This window comes from Spinacia oleracea, chromosome 5 (genome assembly GCF_020520425.1).
Source record: "Spinacia oleracea cultivar Varoflay chromosome 5, BTI_SOV_V1, whole genome shotgun sequence".
NCBI lineage: Eukaryota > Viridiplantae > Streptophyta > Magnoliopsida > Caryophyllales > Amaranthaceae > Spinacia > Spinacia oleracea.
Genome location: NC_079491.1, coordinates 109731766 through 109749713, shown reverse-complemented (window position 1 = coordinate 109749713; position 17948 = coordinate 109731766). Strand labels below are relative to the sequence as shown.

The 17948-nt window shown below is 33.1% G+C and overlaps 2 protein-coding genes across 13 annotated transcripts; both read left to right on the top strand.

The window, feature by feature from the left end:
- Positions 1 to 1212: 1212 nt before the first annotated feature.
- On the top strand, positions 1213 to 2550 carry LOC110783824 (uncharacterized). The gene has a single exon (XM_021988208.2). The coding sequence runs from the start codon at positions 1213 to 1215 to the stop codon at positions 2548 to 2550; it is 1338 nt and encodes a 445-aa protein (XP_021843900.2).
- A 370-nt stretch (positions 2551 to 2920) lies between these two features.
- On the top strand, positions 2921 to 15160 carry LOC110783809 (uncharacterized). 12 transcript variants are annotated; one of them, XR_008921935.1, is made up of 9 exons: positions 2921 to 3472; positions 4008 to 4120; positions 7231 to 7996; positions 8088 to 8424; positions 8517 to 8632; positions 8727 to 9096; positions 9280 to 9579; positions 9720 to 10184; positions 10283 to 10458. XR_008921935.1 is itself a non-coding variant. In XM_021988196.2 (9 exons), exons 6-9 carry the CDS (start codon positions 10950 to 10952, stop codon positions 14667 to 14669), a joined length of 579 nt encoding a protein of 192 aa, XP_021843888.1. In that variant the 5' UTR covers positions 3020 to 4120; positions 9280 to 9579; positions 9720 to 10184; positions 10283 to 10527; positions 10617 to 10820; positions 10905 to 10949; the 3' UTR covers positions 14670 to 15160. The 12 variants fall into 12 exon arrangements, 1 of the variants encoding a protein (XP_021843888.1); XR_008921936.1 differs by having other exon boundaries at positions 2924 to 3472; positions 4023 to 4120; XR_008921934.1 differs by having other exon boundaries at positions 2980 to 3191; positions 3332 to 4120.
- Positions 15161 to 17948: the final 2788 nt, after the last annotated feature.

Below are 17948 nucleotides of genomic sequence, written 5' to 3'. Positions count from 1 at the left end.
ATCACTTGATCTCACTGAATTAATTGTTCGCAATTAATCTGAACCTTGGTATTAGACTTAATGCACCTTGGGTGAAGGACATATTTCCTTCATAAGAGAGCAGTACATTAGCTGTGGTTTCCTCAGAAAGTCAGAAGCAAAATCCTGCATGTATATAATATGTTCATAGGCTTGTGGACTCGTATAAATCTTTTGATTCATCGTCTTTTACACTACTTGACAGTTTATTTTTATTAAAGATACTCTGAATCTGTTTATGGTTGTACATCCAGCATACTCCTTTGCTGGTGGCAGGAGTTGTTTAAACTATCAGCCGGAAAATGTATTACATAAATATGAGTTTTACGTTTTCTCTGAATTTGATGTTTTTGGTGGTAGGTAATGCATTAATGAGTTACTGTAATGGTGAAATGGCAGTAGTGGAATTGTGGTAGTGGGTAGCGGTGGTTTGGTTTTGTGACAGTACAAAATGGCAGGGTTTCTTTTTGTAAGTTAGGTGGTCAAGTTTATAGTAGTCTTTATAACACTCTCTTTCTTGTTTCTTAAATATTGTGTCATTTAGAAAAACAGTAACTGTGCAACTATTTAGAAACGGAGGAAGTATCATATTAGAAAAGGAAGTAAATGCGAAATTGGAAAAGTACACGTTATGATTTGTTGGATTAAAATAACCTAAAAAATTATTGAGGGGGTTGTCAGTATATTAATGTTCTCTATTATTGTTCTTCACGTCTAAAGCTGACAACTTGTTACTGCATCTGAAAATTGTAGGCTATTGTTGGGGTAGCTGGAGTGTCATTTTTCTACACAGTTGGTTCTGAGTTTGAGGAGATGTAAGTTTTCTATCTTATAGTGCATGTATATACATTTGATCATCTTGTGTTGGTTCCTCCTGAAATTATTGGTTGCTTTTTTGTCTTGTTGCCCTTCTGTTAAAAAAAAAAGAGATGTTGGATGACTGTTGTGTTAGGTCATGTTTGTGTTTTCTGGTTTTTGGTAGGGTGGTCTTATTAGGTGTTTCTTTTGGTGTTTGTGTGGACTTGTATACATCTACCTCTATTTGTCATTTAGTATAGTATTATTACTACTACATAGAGTGATATAAATTGCACTAATGATAATTCATAATTACCATGTGACTAAATGAAAAAAAAAAATTCTTTTTGTTGTAGCTTTTGATTACATTAACCATCTTGATTCTTCCTTTCGGAAATGGGTGATACGATGAAGGAATGGTGGTTGTTTCCCAAATGGAGTAATGAATATGAGAAAGGAGTAGATCAATACATTGAAAAGGCTTTTGCTACCAAGTCTCAAGGGAACCAAATTTGTTGTCCGTGTGATAGTTGTCATTATCGTTATTGGCGCTATAAGAATGATGTCAGAGATCACCTAGTTTGTAATGGTTTTGTGCCAGGGATGGACAAGTTGTCAGAGTTAGGGATCAACATCGAAACTGAAGGAATGATATTTGATCATGAAGAACAATCGAACATGAATGATTTGAACGATGATGTAGCAGAGTTGTTGCATGGGGTACAAGATGCTTTCAGAGAGGGGCCAAATGATGAGGCCAAGCAGTTTTTTAAGTTGGTAGAAGAAAGTCAGGAGGAATTGTATCCTGGTTGCAAGAAACATTCTAAACTCTCCTTCATGATCCGACTTTTTATTTATAAGTGTGATGTTCGGTTACCTAATTCGTCTTTTGATTTGTTATTGGAGATTTTCAAGGAGGTGTTGCCTGATGCATCAAAAGTCCTTGCCTCTTTTAATGAAGCGAAGACGGTTCTTAAAGTTTTAGGCATGGATTACAAGAAGATAGATGCATGCCCCAATGATTGCATGTTGTATTGGGAGGAGCATGCAATTGCAACATGTTGTCATGTTTGTGAAACACCTAGATGGAAATCGAATGGCAAAGATCCAAACGCACAACAAGAAAATGGAAAGACTCATAAGATTCCTAGAAAGATTCTTAGATACTTTCCGATTAAAAAGAGGTTGCAAAGGCTATTTATGTGTGAAGAAACAGCAAGATACATGACATGGCATGCTAATGGGCGTGAAACGGTTAAGCTTTTACAACATCCATCAGATGGCCAAGCTTGGAAAGACTTTGACTCTGAGTACAAACAGTTTGCTAAGGATCCACGTAATGTCAGGTTGGGGATAACAACTGACGGGTTTAGCCCGTTCAATTCAATGAGCATTGTACATAGTACATGGCCAGTTATCTTGATAAATAATAATTTGCCACCATGGATGCTTATAAAGCCTGAGTTTTTGATGCTATCCTTGCTTATCCCCGGTCCTACTTCCCCAGGCAACGATATTGATATATATTTGCAGCCCTTGGTTAAAGATTTAAAGGATTTATGGGAGTATGGGCTAGAAACTTATGATGCTTCAAGCAATCAAAGGTTTGACATGCGTGTAGCATTGATGACTACTGTGAGCGATTTTCCTGCTTATGCAATGTTGTCCGGGTGGAGTACAAAGGGGTATTTTGTAATAGCCCGGGTTTTTATGAAACTCCTAATCAGGAGTTAAAGATCATTATCATCATTAAAATTGTTCTTAAAAATATATATATTCTTTTGAGATTATGGTTTTAGATTCGTATTAATTTAGTGAGTGAATTTAAATTTAAATTTTATTTTTATCTCTAATTGTGTCTTTAAAATAAATAAGTTTCCGAGTTTTACTTCAGGATAATTCTGGGAATTAATTATTTAAAGAATCGAGATTTTAAGTTAAATTGTTTAAACTGTGAAATTAATTTTTCTATCTCAAACTAACTATGAAGTTGAGATTTACATTTTTAAAAAAGTTTAGATATAACATATTTTTGTTACACTAGTTGAGTTTTCTCTAATTAAATGTTATTAAACCAAAGGTAATAAGGATTTGGCTAATGGTTTAAATAAAAATTTATGGGTCTTGGGTGACAAGTGTCACAAACCCTCTCTCTTTTGTTGTATAATTACCTAGCCACTATTTGCTTCCTCATTTCAGAAAGATCCAAGATAAAAAAAAAAAAAAAAGAAGTAAGAAATGGAGAGCCTCATCCCCTCACTCAATATATCCCTCTTCCTTCACCTTCGATCCCTTCTTCCCAGTCGTCGACCCAAGTCACCGTCACCGGTGACATCTATTGTCGGCGATGTTTGCTCATTCTACTCCATTGAGCGGTAATTTGCAACTCCCTTTGTCAATTATTTTGGAATTGAATAAGAAATCAAAACCCCCCAATTGAGCAAACCCTAACTAATTCATTTTCTCATTTTTTTTCTGGTTGTGGTGGGTCGTTACCCCTCTTATCGCCGGCAAGTGTTTTACCATCTTCGGGCTACGGTTGTAGCGACGCCGTTGTTGTATCGTCCTTGTTGATTGTTGCTCGGTGCCCTGCTTCTTCATCTCCGCCCCTTTGTTTGTCACTCAAAAGTCAATTCAAGTACTCATTTGTTCCAAGGTGTAAAAGGGGACATTCTTACTCTATTTTGATTGTTTTAATTAGCCCAAATTAGTTTTAGCTTTTGATGGAAAGGTTTATTAAAAGAAAAAAAATTGGGGGCTATGTAGTATCATGTTATAAGATTATCTCAATATAAAGAGAAGTTATTAAGTTGGTTCCGTATATTCACTCAAATTCTTATTTACAAAGGGTGTACAATAAATATTGTACATCGGAGTAAAAGTTAACACAAAATGTTTAAAAGTTAAGCTTATATAGGTAAAAGTTATTTGTTTTTTAGTGATAAATTTTTTCATTTCAGTAAAACTTATTTCTTCAAAACTACTGATAATGTATAAAATTAACCATTTAACCATTTCTATCAATTTTTTTTTTACTAATATAAAAGTTAATCAAAACTAGGTTAAAGTTACAAAAATATGGATAAAAGTTATCTTGGTGTACAATAAATTTATTGTACACCTTGTGCGCGCAAGACCTTTTGATATTCACTTTTGAGAAATATAGTAACTGTTGGTGTCGTCATTGCGAGGTGAATTATTGTAAGATGGACCAGATGGTTATGGAGTTCAAGAGAACAAGGTTGTAATCAAGCTAAGGATTATGGATACATGAAGTAATATATAGTGTGAAGGGAGTGATTAGGTACACATTGTCCATCCACCTTCTATAACTTGGAGTTGATTTGTGTGATTTGAATATTTGAATTGAACATGATTTTCATTTCCTGTTTTGAAATTTAAGCACACCTTGTGAACTCCTTGTAAAAACAATTAAATACGTTACTGTGATTTTGTAACTTGAAAACCTATTCATGGGTTATCTCTGCGAAAAGTCAGTTTGAATACAATGGTATGCAAGTGTACATTTGACGAGGATCTGAGCTATATATATATATATATATATATATATATATATAATGTGTGAGAGGAGCTATAAACTGTTTATATAACATCATAGATAAACACTAAGTGAGCCACTTTGCATATGTCAATGCAATATTGATTTGAAAGTGGTAAATCTCCTAGTGGGCCTAATTGGTTTCAAACCTTATTTCGGCTTTGAGCATTGTATTGCACTTGGGAACTTAAGTATATTTAGAATTGGGTAAATTTAATTGTAGGAATCAAGTATCTAAAGGATATGTTAAGTTGAGTTCCCACCCTTATAGTGTACATTGTAAGTTTATTAGATTTTTTCTTTCAACTGATATTTCTCAAGGATAGTATTTTCTGCGTATATATTTATGGATATATTTATGGATAGAGATCTTGGAAATTAAGTTAACTTTTATTTGTAATATAAAATAATTTTTAACTCTAAAAGAATATAACAAAATATCGTGAAAATTGTATCATAATTTAACTTATGTGTTTATTGTTTTAAAAGTCTAATTATATTTTATAATGCCATAAAGTTTGATTTATATATATAATTCGATTAATACCGGTTTGGTTGATTTATCCTTGTGATATTTCCGTACAAAACTAGATAGTAATTGGTTTGAGTCTATTGTGATCAATGATTCAATTCTTTAATATTTTAAAGAAGTGTTTTAATATGTTGGTTGAAAGGATTTGATTTTTTTTTCTTTTTCCCAAACTATACTTTAGCAATAAAAAGTGTTGGATTACCAAAGTTATAACCAATGTTATAACCTTAGAGATTTTCTTGAAATTGATCTTTTAGTGTGAGTAAAGTTACGAGCCTGTAGTCATGTAATACTTGAACGAAGACAAAAATATATTTAATCAACTCTTATAACCATATATGAGGTCTAAGGTGTATAATACGAGGCATTGAGTTAGAGCCACTAATGAATTAGTTATGATCTGAGGATATCGATGTTACTAGGCTACGTTTAAGTATAAATATGATTCTCACCAGAGAACTCCTATGACTAGCATTACAATATTGAAAAGTTTTGGGAACATAAGAGCGTCTTATGTGTAACTATATCTATTAAGGATTGAATTGGGACATGTTTATGGATCTTAATTATGCCTTGAACTAAGGGTTATAGTTGGAAGTTTTATCTGACTTGGAGTCCTGATTATGATTTTGACAAGGCGGGTTACCCTACTTACAAGTAAGAATGGAATTTTAATATAAATGTTGTAGTCTGGGATAATCTTTGAAACGGATATCGATGTAGTCCCTTAATAAGTTGAGAAGTGTACGTTAAGAGCTCTAGTTGAGTTGAATCTATGAAGTACGATTATGGTTTATGGTTTGCATCTGAAAGCTTTAAAGAAAATCTGATTTTCTAAGAATATTTACTTATACTCTACTAAGCTTGTTGGCTTGTGAAAATCTATGGATATTTGACACCGAGTCTTTGATCAATATATATATATATATATATATATATATATATATATATATATATATATATATATATATATATTTATAGAATGTTTTGTGAAGAGTGATGAGAAAGAATTTTTGAATTTGTTTATTAATATATGTATAAGAACGATTTGAAATAAGTTTTCAAATGTGTTTTAGTGGGGATGAAGCCGTTGACAACGGTCATGAACAACATTGTGTATGTGTGTGATCTGTGTAAAGTACATCTTTGTACATCTGTGTAAATGTACATCTGTACATATGTGTGGGGACATTCCTAAAAGTCTTGCAAGCATGTGTATATGTGTGGGGTGACGACCCCTAAAAGTATAGAGGTAGTGGTTGAACAACCCTTCTCTATTCGTGTTCTCTTCACCCAGTTAGTATATAAGTTTTAAAGACAAAAGGTGTTCGATTTTCTAGAATAAGCAAATATTGTGTAAGAATTAGTGTGTGTATTTTGAAACACCAAACGTATATTGTTTTGAAAATTTATAAGTACTTTTTGACACGTTATTTATTATGTATAGGAACCAAAGAGTTATAGTAATTATGATTGATTTAGAAAGTTGATTACTGTGATGAATTAGGAATAGGGTATCAGTATTTTCAAAAGGTATGTATTCGAGGGAAATTTATGTTAGGATGTGATAAATACATTATAGAGAATAGTTATTACTAACTATTATATCTGAAGATGGATATTGCTTTTTGAGCTATATTAAATATTATGTTAGATTCTGCAATTAGTTATGGAAAGTGAGTTGAGAATCCTATTGAGATATTTTAGATACCCATATTTGCGAATATACTTTAAGTCAGTAAAAGTTGTGAGAAATACAATCTCTAAAGTATTTAGGCATAAGTCATAACCTTTCCTTGTTTACGTATCAATATGTTTTTATTTAAAGTTTATACGTGAAATGCTTTAATTTGTTGAAATTTGCTTACAAAGCATCATTTGAAATATTATTTTAATCGTTTAGAATCTGTTTTATCTTTGAAATAAATAAATTATGAAATCATGTTTTAAGCCACTAAAATAAGTTTCAGGTTGGGCAGTGTGTACTCAGTTTTCATGACTTTGTTCTTTGAACCTGTCCTAGTGGGCGCAGATTCCTATTTAGTGTTTTTGCAGGTTTTGTGAATTGTTCAAAGTTTAATCAAGGATCCCGAATGGGGAAGGAGATGTGCTAGCTGAATTGTATGAATAAGGTTGTAATAAGTTTTATTTGTGAATGGTTGATGAAACTGGTTAAGTCTCTTTGTGGATTAAGAGTTAAGTTGATTAATTAGCAGTAATGTATTTTAATTAGCAGCTCCTTAAGAGCGGGCTGTTACATATTTAGCATGCCCTTTATGTCATTATGAAACTGATGGCCAGTGGGTTGGATTATTCTAAAAAGGTTTGCTACAAGCATTTTCGTAAATTTTTGGAATTGACTCACCCTTGGCGTCAAAACAAAAGAGATTTTGATGGAAAGATCGAGGAAAGAAGTGAACCTGTTCCTTTGAAGGGAATTGATATTGTGAATTTGTTGCGTGATTTTCCAAATGATTTTGGAAAGAAGGGAACGAGACAAAGGCGTGATGAGGAAGATCCAAACCCATGGAGAAAGATATCCATATTATTCAAGTTGCCATATTGGAAGCATTGCTCTAATCGTCATTATCTTGACGTAATGCACATAGAAAAAAATGTTTTTGATAATGCCAATGGGACATTGTTAGACATCCCCGGAAAGAGCAAGGATCACAAAAATGCTCGTCGAGATTTGTTAGAACTTAAAGTGATGCCCGAGCTTCAACCTATAGTATATGACGATGGCAACGAAGAATTCCCAAGGTCTAGGTTCTGGATGTCAGCGGAACAAAAACGCAAGTTCTGCCAGGTCATTAAAAATGTTAAGTTACCTCAAGGGTATGCTTCTAATATTTCTCGATGTCTGCAAGTTGGAGAAAGAAAAATCACAGGCTACAAGAGCCATGATGCTCATTTTATGATGAATTATCTGCTCCCTATTGCTGTTAAGAAAACATTACCAAAAGATGTTGCAACTCCATTGATAAGACTTAGTGCATTTTTTAAGGGAATTTGGAGTAAAGATGTAGATCCTCGACATCTTGACAAACTCCAATCAGAGATAGTCGAAACTCTTTGTCTCTTAGAAGGTATCTTCCCACCTGCCTTTTTTGACATAATGGTTCATTTACTTGTGCATTTGGTGGAACAAGTTAAGCTAGGTGGTCTTGTTGGAAATAGGTGTATGTATGGAATTGAGAGGTATTTGGGAGTTAAAACAGGATGTTCGGAATAAGGGTCGTCCGGAAGGCTCGATGGCAGAGGGATTCCAAGCTAAAGAATGTGCTGCCTTCATTGCTAGATATTTGAAAAAGTCAAACAATCCTTCACATATAGTTGATAATCATAGCAATTCAAAGTCATTTTTCCCTAAGGTAGGACGCCCTATCAAGGGAAAAGGAAGAACCTCCAAGAAAAAGAAGCATCCTGGTTTCATGATTGATCGTATCATATGGGCTCAAGCGCATCGATATGTCCTATTCAATTGTGATTGTGAAGAAGTCGAGAGATACATCAAGTAAGATAACTAACTTAAATGTAGTATTTTTTTCCCCTATATATATTATAGCACCTTATTATGCTAGTATGACATTTTTTTTTTAATTACAGTGAGCACCAGATTTTTGTTAGCACTCAACGGAAAAGAAAATGGAATAGTGCTCAGGATCATAGCAAGGATTTCATGGAATGGTTTAGAGATCAAGTTGATTTGAAGCTTCGAGAAGGTCAAGACATTATCTCAGATCATATCAAATGTCTTTCAAAAGGGCCTTCTTACGTTGCTAAAAAGTATACATGATACTCTGTTAATGGTTACAGATTCCATACCATGAAACGCGATGCAAACTCCGTGACTCAAAATTTCGGAGTTACTCTAACTGCTTTAACACATAGCTTTGCGAGTACCAAAGACCAAAATCCTATAGTGGGAGATGTCATCTTTATGGTTCTATACAGGACAAAATAGAGATATCTTATCATGGTCAGTTCAGTGTCGTCTTGTTTAAATGTGTGTGGTTCCACTCAGAAAATGATGAAGAGCTTATTATGGTTAATATGAATAGGACCATTTTCAAAGATGAACCATTTATCTTGGCATCTCAGGCACATCAAGTATTTTTTGTTGAAAATTTAAATAGAGAGGGTTGGCATTATGCTGTCCAAGTCCCTCCTAGAGAACTTTTTGATGGTAATTAAAATACTCATTCCCTAATACACTTTTGATATGATTTTGTGCTCTAACTTAATTTGCATTCTCATTTACTCTGTATTTGTTATATCACGTTCTATACATTTTCTATAATTTCTATAATGTTCTGCCTATTTTTTAAATGTTCTGACGTGTTTTTTTTCCTTTTTTGTGTGTGTAAAGATGAAAGGGAATAAGCCCAAAGCTCATGTTGCACAGATTCCAGAATATGAGCGGCAAAGGCTTGAGAAAATAAGATTAAATGCAGAAAGAATGCAAGCTAAAGGTGTAGGATTCTTGGCTAACAAAATACTGGAGAAAAGTCAAGGTTTTAACTTCCCAAGTGGAAAGTTTAATGAAATGATAGAAGAAAATGATGATGAGTCCTCATTTGAGTATGATGGTAACAATGAAGAGGATGAAAATACTAGCAATATGGAAGCTGAAAAAGTCGTTTGTGGAAAGAAAAAGGTCACCAGACAGGTTTGCGTTGTTTTTTTCTTTTCTTATGTGAGATAGTTTGGACTTCCATGTTTTAGAGAATTAGCTTTCACTATATATTGTCTGTCTATTCCTATTCGTTCTTGATCTTAGAGTTTAAATGACGATCTCTTATATTGTAGGTTTCAAAGCCCATGACTCGCTCATCAACTCATAAAAGGAGTATGGCTGATTTTGTGAAGATGAATAATCCAAAACAGCAACACCAAGTGGAGCAAGTGGATGATTCTAACATAACTAGTTCTGTTAGGAATGTTCAAGAAAAGTATAATCAGAAGCTTCAACCTTGCGACCTTCCTAATGGTGGGAAAAGTCCACGAGTTCTCATGTCTCAAAAGAAGCAAAAAAAGGTATATTGTACTCCAGGTTCATGTCGCAATATCTTGAATATAGGAAAAAGAATCCAGAACAAAATGAAAATGAAGTGGCTGTAGAGAGTAATATTGTTTCAAATACTCTTATTACCGCTCCAATGAGAGATGTTGATGATGACTTAGAACTGTATGAAAATGACAATGGTGTTGGATATGTATCTGAGCGTGACTTTGAGTTGGAAATGGAAGCATTGGGTGAATACGAAAATAAAGGTAAAAGTTGATCATTTGTATATAATAAGTCAATTCCATTTTTTAACTTTGCTTTCATTACAATGCATATGGATTAATAAAAACGTGAACTGAAAAAGGTTCTAAAAGCAAGAAGCATCAAGGTCCAACAAAGCTTACAAAGGTTCATGCACGGACAAGAGAGGAGCAGCAAGCTATTATCTTAAACTCGCTTGGCCAGCCAGTTGGACCTAATACACCTAAAATTGTTGGCGAATTTAAGTTTTTCTTGGGAACTGTGGCGAAGGATCCCGAGCTTGCACCACTTAATTATTGTAGCTTCCCAAGTCTTCCCACACTTGACAGAATATGGGATTATGTCTTGGTATGTTGTAATATTATTCTTTTGCATTAGTATAATACTCATACGTACTTTACCTCCATATATTGCTAATTTGTTAATTGTTTGTAAAGGAAAAGTATGTGGTTCCTACTGCTGGGAAAAAATGGATCATGGATGCTATCAATAGAAGTTGGCGTTGTTATAAATGCAGATTTAAGAAGAACCACTACTATGCATATGAGACTGATGAGTTGAGATGGAAATTGTAACCCGACACTATTTCAGTGCCTCAATTTAGAGATCTCTTGAAGTATTGGGAGTGTGAAAAGATTGAGGTAATTAATAAAATTTTCTTTTATTACCATGTGTTCGTGTGATTTAACTTATGTAATTGTGACTTAACTGTTTGTATCACACAGGAGGAAAGTAAGATCAACAAAGAAAATCGTTTGCAGTTAGATGATATGCACAATTTGGGACGTAAATCATATGCATCTTTACGTTATGAGTTGGTAATTATTTCCCTCGTTTCAGATTATTTTTCTTATTCGTTGGCTACATTCATCATTACTTTGACGTGGTTGTGGTTTTAATAGCAACAAGAGGATCCAAATAAGCAAGAACCCTCCCAAACAAAGGTCTACAAAGAATCAAGGAAAAGAACGCATGGAAGAACTTATCTTACAGACAATGAGAAAACACGAGAGTATATTGTAAGTTAATACATTAATTTAATATTTGATTTTATTATTACAATAGAAAGACAGTGACTTTATTTTCCTGAAATAGGAAAAGATGAATGCTTTAGAGTCTGCACAACATGGAGAAGGTGACAACTCGAAGGATCCTTACTCTCAAGTGATTCCAGAGCCTAAGCGCAAAAGTCGTGTAAGACTTGTTGGAAGTGGTGTAACAAAGAATGATGTGCAAAAAAGAGACAAGGGGTCAGGTCTCATATTTCCAGAGGAGATGAAAGCAGATTTGGTGAAGCAACTTATGCCGAGTTTCGCTACTGCAATTCTATCTCAACTTCAAGAAGCTAATCCCGGAATAAATATCGTAATTCCAGAATCTTTGAGTACATCGACTCCTAGGGATGCGTCTAGTGCACCACATCATGTCAGTGAGCAAAATGGACAATCTACTAAAACTGGAGCTACAGTTAGTCAGGTATTGAATTTTCTCTTGTTTCTTTAGCGATTTTTAGAATATGAAATGATTAGTAGTGTCTGGAAATTGTTTGGGAGTCTTGGCTTCTGGAAATTGTTTGGGAGTCTTGGTTGCATTACTTGTTATGATTTCTCAAGCCTACTGCGTCACCATCTGAAATGGGTCCATTTGGTTGAAAAAAATTCAGACATTTAGACATGATTCACACGAAGAGAGCTTCCTGTAGATGTAGCCTGTAGATTGGTGTATTTTGGTTTTAGGGTATGGAAAGAGATGCTAAAGGATGTAAATTTCACGCCTTAAGAGTTTAATTTTAGCATTCCGTTCAGCTGTTCTATTTGGTGGTTATAGTTATGATGCTTCATGGATATTTCTTCCCCCGTGTGAACAAAGTTTTATTTCACTGAATTTCACGGAGTATGTTTAAAGTAGTAAAATACTGTCCCTCCTTTTATGAGAAGTTTAATGCCTTCATTGGTAGCTTCCGTTTAGGTCTAGGGTTTAACTGGTCTTTGTATCAGACACTGCCTATTACACTGTGATAGTGTGATACTACTATCAGATCAGATCACATCCCATTGGCAAGACAAGTATAATCCCCTCATCCCCATTTACTTGACACACTTTCCTTATTCCTTTGTCCTGCATTACTTAGCACAATTCTATTTCTTTATTTAAATGGCGTAGACCCGTCCACCATTTTTTTCCTGTCACTTACATTCGGGCTTACTTAAATTCCTATTTTCCTAACCCCTTTGAGAATTATTAGGAATTCTATGATCTTGTATTAGGCATATATGTTTAAACCATTAAAATCAAGTATGTCCTATCATCTAGGGACGGAGGGTCTCTTATATTGAACAAAGTATGTATTAATCTTTTTGCATAATGCTTATCCAAATTCAAAAATGAATCCCTGAGACACAAAGAAGTGCTACCAAAATTTACCATATCAGATACAAAGAAGTAATTCAATACCTTTTTGGACCTGATGGGTTTAAGAGCACTGTCAAGCTGATGCTCTAAATTCTGAAGTTCCTTGAGGCTCAAGGTATCAAGTTCTTCTCCCATGTAAGTCCTGCAATTAATATCATAACCAAAATAACTTAGAATTTTCATCAGATTGATGAAGCTAGCAGCTCTATGTTGTGTCTCAAAGTTAATTAATAATTACCTTTGATTTTTCTGCAAAAACAATGATAAAGCCTTATTCCCAGAAGGATTGGGAGTTACTCTATAATGTCAATATTCTAAATTCAAGCTTTAGGAATTCCAATTACTAATAATAGGTTGATGAATGCTAAGTCTTCATTCCTATCAAACTCCTCTACTGTAGCCAGAAAAATCTTAGCCAACCATGGAAGCCTTAGTCAAGGCAGACTGAACTGTCTTCTCAGCTTCCAATAAGGCAGCTTCTTTAGATTTAGTGAGACGATCTAAAGCTTTGTTGTTCGGATTCAATAACCCTAAGTGAAATAGAATACAAGTGCAATGTTCAAGCCGAATCCAACAAGCTATTTGGTCCATAGTATAGTCTAAACAAAGCCTTTAATTTCTCTTTACTACATTCTGTTTTCTTTGGTTTTATGTAACGAATGGCAGCTGTCTTCTGTCAGCTTGTGTGTCATCTGTCCTAGGTTAGGTTGGTGTGATTCTATCTTAGTTTGAGGAGGATTTTCGCCGCCAATTTAAAGGTATTGTAATACTCCTTTCAGTGCAAGAATGAAACACTGAATGACAGAGAAACAAAGCTTGCTGATGGCTAGATATTCTGTTTGCTGTGATAATGGTTGATGAACTTGTAAAGTTCACAGTAAAAGCATTATAAACAAACATGAAACTAGGCTGAATGAATGAAGTGGTTTCAAATCTAACCTAATATACTATCTTCCCATGAACAAACCACCACAGCCTACATTTCCTCAAGCTCCTAAATTAAAATTTCAGAAAAATTGCCCAAATTCTTATGCAATCAAACTTAAAAATTATACAGAAACATGAATCAATCAAACTAAATTCATTATGCCTTTGAATTATTGCTCTTTTTTTTTGGTAGGAATGGGCAGTAGCTTAAATTAAATTAAGAAAGGGAGTACAGCATTGTTCAGAGTTTAAACTACGCATGGGGTTCAAAATTAAATTACATTACAGACCCAATATTGCTAAAACAAACATGAAGTTCATCTTCATACAGCTTCAAGCAGCAGCTATATGGTATGCGGCACTTGATAATTTCATTAGTCTCCACTGCCTCTCGTCTCACACTTCTTGCTAGTTGGTCTGCCAGTGCATTATACTTCCTACCCTCGAACTGAAGCTGAATCTCTAAGAAGTGTTGCTTCAGTTCCCTGCAATCACGAATAATATTAGAAAGATCGTTGGTCTGTGTGTCTTCTTGGTTTACCAGCCCTACAACTTGCTTACAATCAGAAACAATATAAACCCTCATCCACCCCTCTTCCTTGGCCATCACCAAGCCCAATCTAATAGCGAGAATTTCAGCTGCTAGAGTTGAAGGTAGGTATCATTTCTGGTACGCCCCCAACTTCCATTGTCCTCTGAAGTCTCTGGAAATTGCTGCAATTCCTGTTATCCATGACTCATTCCCCAAGAGGCATCTACATTGATTTTAAGAATCCCTTGGGGAGGGGGGTGCCATTGGCCAACTATCTCACCTGCCATGGTTGCCTGATGTGAAGGAGGGGTAGTGGGCTGATTCGAAAGCCATTTCCATCCCAACATAAAATATTTAACAAGAATTCATCTTATGAAACATTATATCAGGCAAAATCAGTCATCCACAAATCACACTAAACACTTTTTGGATCTATACAAATACAAATAAAATCAACAGAGCAATCAAAACGTTGCGTTTTATCCTGACATTTTCATTTACCTAATGCCTTTTTTTGTTATTTTATATGTGATATTTAGCTAGTATTGTTAACGTGTGATTAATCTAAATTTTTTTGTACTTGCAGGTGCAAGGTGAGCAAAGTGGAGAAGAAATATAGCCATTATCAAACGATATATATAGTGATCGACTCCATGGAAGCATTCCTTTAGCTTATGTATGCTAGCTTTTGATGGTTTCAATACCTATTGGTTACCGTTGCAGGGGAGACCGTTGCATTAGATGAAAGGCTAATGCAATGGCACTAGTAAATTGCAAGAAGCCGTTGCAATAGGGCCAAAGGCCGTTGCATTAGACCTGATGCAACGCCAGCGGATGCAACGGTAGCCAGCCGTTGCATTAGGTCTAATGCAACGGTATTTTAGCCCTATTGCAACGGATTTGAGCGTTGCATCAGCTCCGAAATGTAGTAGTGTTGCATCTAAAAAATTTAGGAATTACGTAGTAAAGTAGTAGATAGATTAGATTATGCAGCAATTGCTCATGTTTAAAGAAGTTACATAATTTTGTTTTTTAAATAGTACAATATGGCGGTGATAATTTCTAAATATAATACGTATAAAATAATACAATCAATGACGGTTATAATTATCGCATTTAGTTGTTAAAATATCATAGACTATTATTGTAATTTTTTTGTACATTCTTATTCCTTGATTGATTTTCTAATTTATTTAATTTGTATTCTATTTATGTAAATATAAATTACAAATAAGTAGACTATTCTTAAATTTTTATAAAAATCATACTACGTACTCCAGATAATGGATCTATTTTTATATAAAGAGAATCTTATATTGGTTATATTTATTACCAAATAGAAAAGATTCAATTAAAAAGATATTCTCTATGTATAGAATGATTTTTTTTAAAAAATTATTATTTTGAGGAAAGGAGAATCAAATATTTTTTCTGAGGTAAAAGTTAACAAAATAGTTATAGAATCAACTATTTTATTTTTTATAATATTTTTTATATCTGTAAGAAAGGCGAATCAATGAGTGACATTTGTCATCATTACATTGATTTCCTCTCTTTTAATATGATATATATAGATAGATGTTGTTATATTATTTTAATTGTAATACAACTTGCTGACAAAAATAGGGTATATTAGAGTTCAAAATTTTCTTTCCATAATATATTTATTAAACGTTCCAAGATCAGTAAATATTCTAATTAGGAGTTAGATTAATATGCTTAATTTATAAATAATATTGTTTCTTTTATAATAAAAGAGAGGCAAATCATAGAGTGACATTTGTCATCACTAAATTGATTTTCTCTCTTTTAGTAAATTACTAGATTAGATCCCGTGCACGCACGGATTTTGATCATTTTTTAACAAAATATTTAACTGAATATCTCCCCAACTACTGCATAGTTATAACATTTTTGCCATACTCGTTTAAATTTATTCATCTAATATGCATATTTAAAATGCTAATATGGTAATTTGACCAAAATATTGAGTGATATATTTCCATTATTAGTATAGCTATTTGACTAAAATATTGCCAATTTAGAATAATTATTATTACGTCGTATCTATTATTGCCATAATTTATAAACTAAAATTTGTTTCCATACATAAATAGTTTATAAAAAAAGATAGAGAATAAAAATAAAATAAAAAATACACTTTTTTGGGAAAGTAATTTTTGGCGGGGAAAAAATCGCACTAGGAATTGACACGTATCTTTCCTGGTGTCTCTTTTAGTATATAGTAATAGATATAAATAAATGTAGTATACAGATAGATATAGCTTAGTTGTGATTTTGTTAACTCTTATAGAGTAACATGATAATCTCCTACTATTAACATAAGTACACTCAAAATATAGAACGTTTCATTAACATAAAATTGTGGATTTTAGAGTAAGATGATAATCTCCGACTATTAACGTTTGATTTAAGACAAAACCAATTATGCATGCCTAAGTTTGACTATTAACAGGAAAAAAATATTACGCGAAGGAATATTTAACGGATTTTTCATGAAATGACCCTGAAGTTAACAGAATGGAAGGAAAATGCTCATTAAGGGCATTTGTGTTATTTTTTAAAACCTCAGGGTTCTTTGGTTCATTCTGAAAAGTTTAGGGGTATTTGGTGTATTAAGGCAAACCTTAGAGTCATTTCATGAAAAATCCGAATATTTAACATACGGATAAAAAAAAAACACAATATGGGTTGATTAATTAGGAAAGAAAAAAATATAAGAGAAAGAAGTTAAGAGAGTATAATTAAGAAAATATCTTAGTAATGCAATCATACATACTTATATAGTATACGTTAAGATTTGAATGAAGATATTTTTTTTATAGAATATTTAATTACTTAATTAGTGATTGTTTGTGAATATTGTGATATGAATAATTAGTGATTTACTGACCAAAAGGTCTTGCGCGCACAAGGTGTACAATACATTTATTGTACACCAATATAACTTTTACTCATTTTCTTGTAACTTTAACCTAATTTTGATTAACTTTTATATTAGTAAAAAAAAGTTGATAGATAAACATTTTAAAGGGTTATATGATTAATTTTATACATTATTAGTGATTTTGAAGAAATAAGTTTTATTAAAATGAAAAAAAATTCACTAAAAAATAGATAACTTTTACATATATAAGCTTGACTTTTAAGCATTTTGAGTTAACTTTTATTCCAGTGTACAATATTTATTGTACAACCTTTGTAAATAAGAATTTGTGTTTACCGAAACTAATAAATTTTGCATCTAATGTCGTAACGATATATTCCCTTGTACAATTGAATTATGTTGATAATATTATGGAATAATTCACTACGGAGTAATAAGATTATTTTATAAAGAAATAACATACATGAAATGATGCTGAATAATAGTTATTTCTTAATAGTATTAGTTCATTATTTCTTAATCTCGTAATAGTTAATTTACTTGCTTTTAACTAATAAGAAATACTCCCAGACTTTATTACCATAAGTATTTAGAAGGTTTTAGGTAAAAAAATATAAAAATTTATTTATTATTTAGGAAAATTTGTAATTATTAATCCAACTTTTGCCCGATTTTCTTTAATTAAGCCTACCTATGCGATATTTCTAAATAATCCAACCTTTATGACCCAACTACTATTATTAAGCCTAACAAGTTACTAACCTGCTATAGGCGGTATTCACCCTTACGTGGCATATAACAATTATAATTTTTTCCCCCCCTTATTTTCTTTAACGGATATTTCATGAAATACCCCCGAGGTTTAAGTTAATTCACCAGGTACCCTCGTTGTTTCAGTAATCTACCAGGTACCCCTCAGGTTTCATTTTCTCGCATGACTTAACCCTGCCGTTAAGTGGCCGTTAGAAACTTTTTTTCACCAGGTACCCT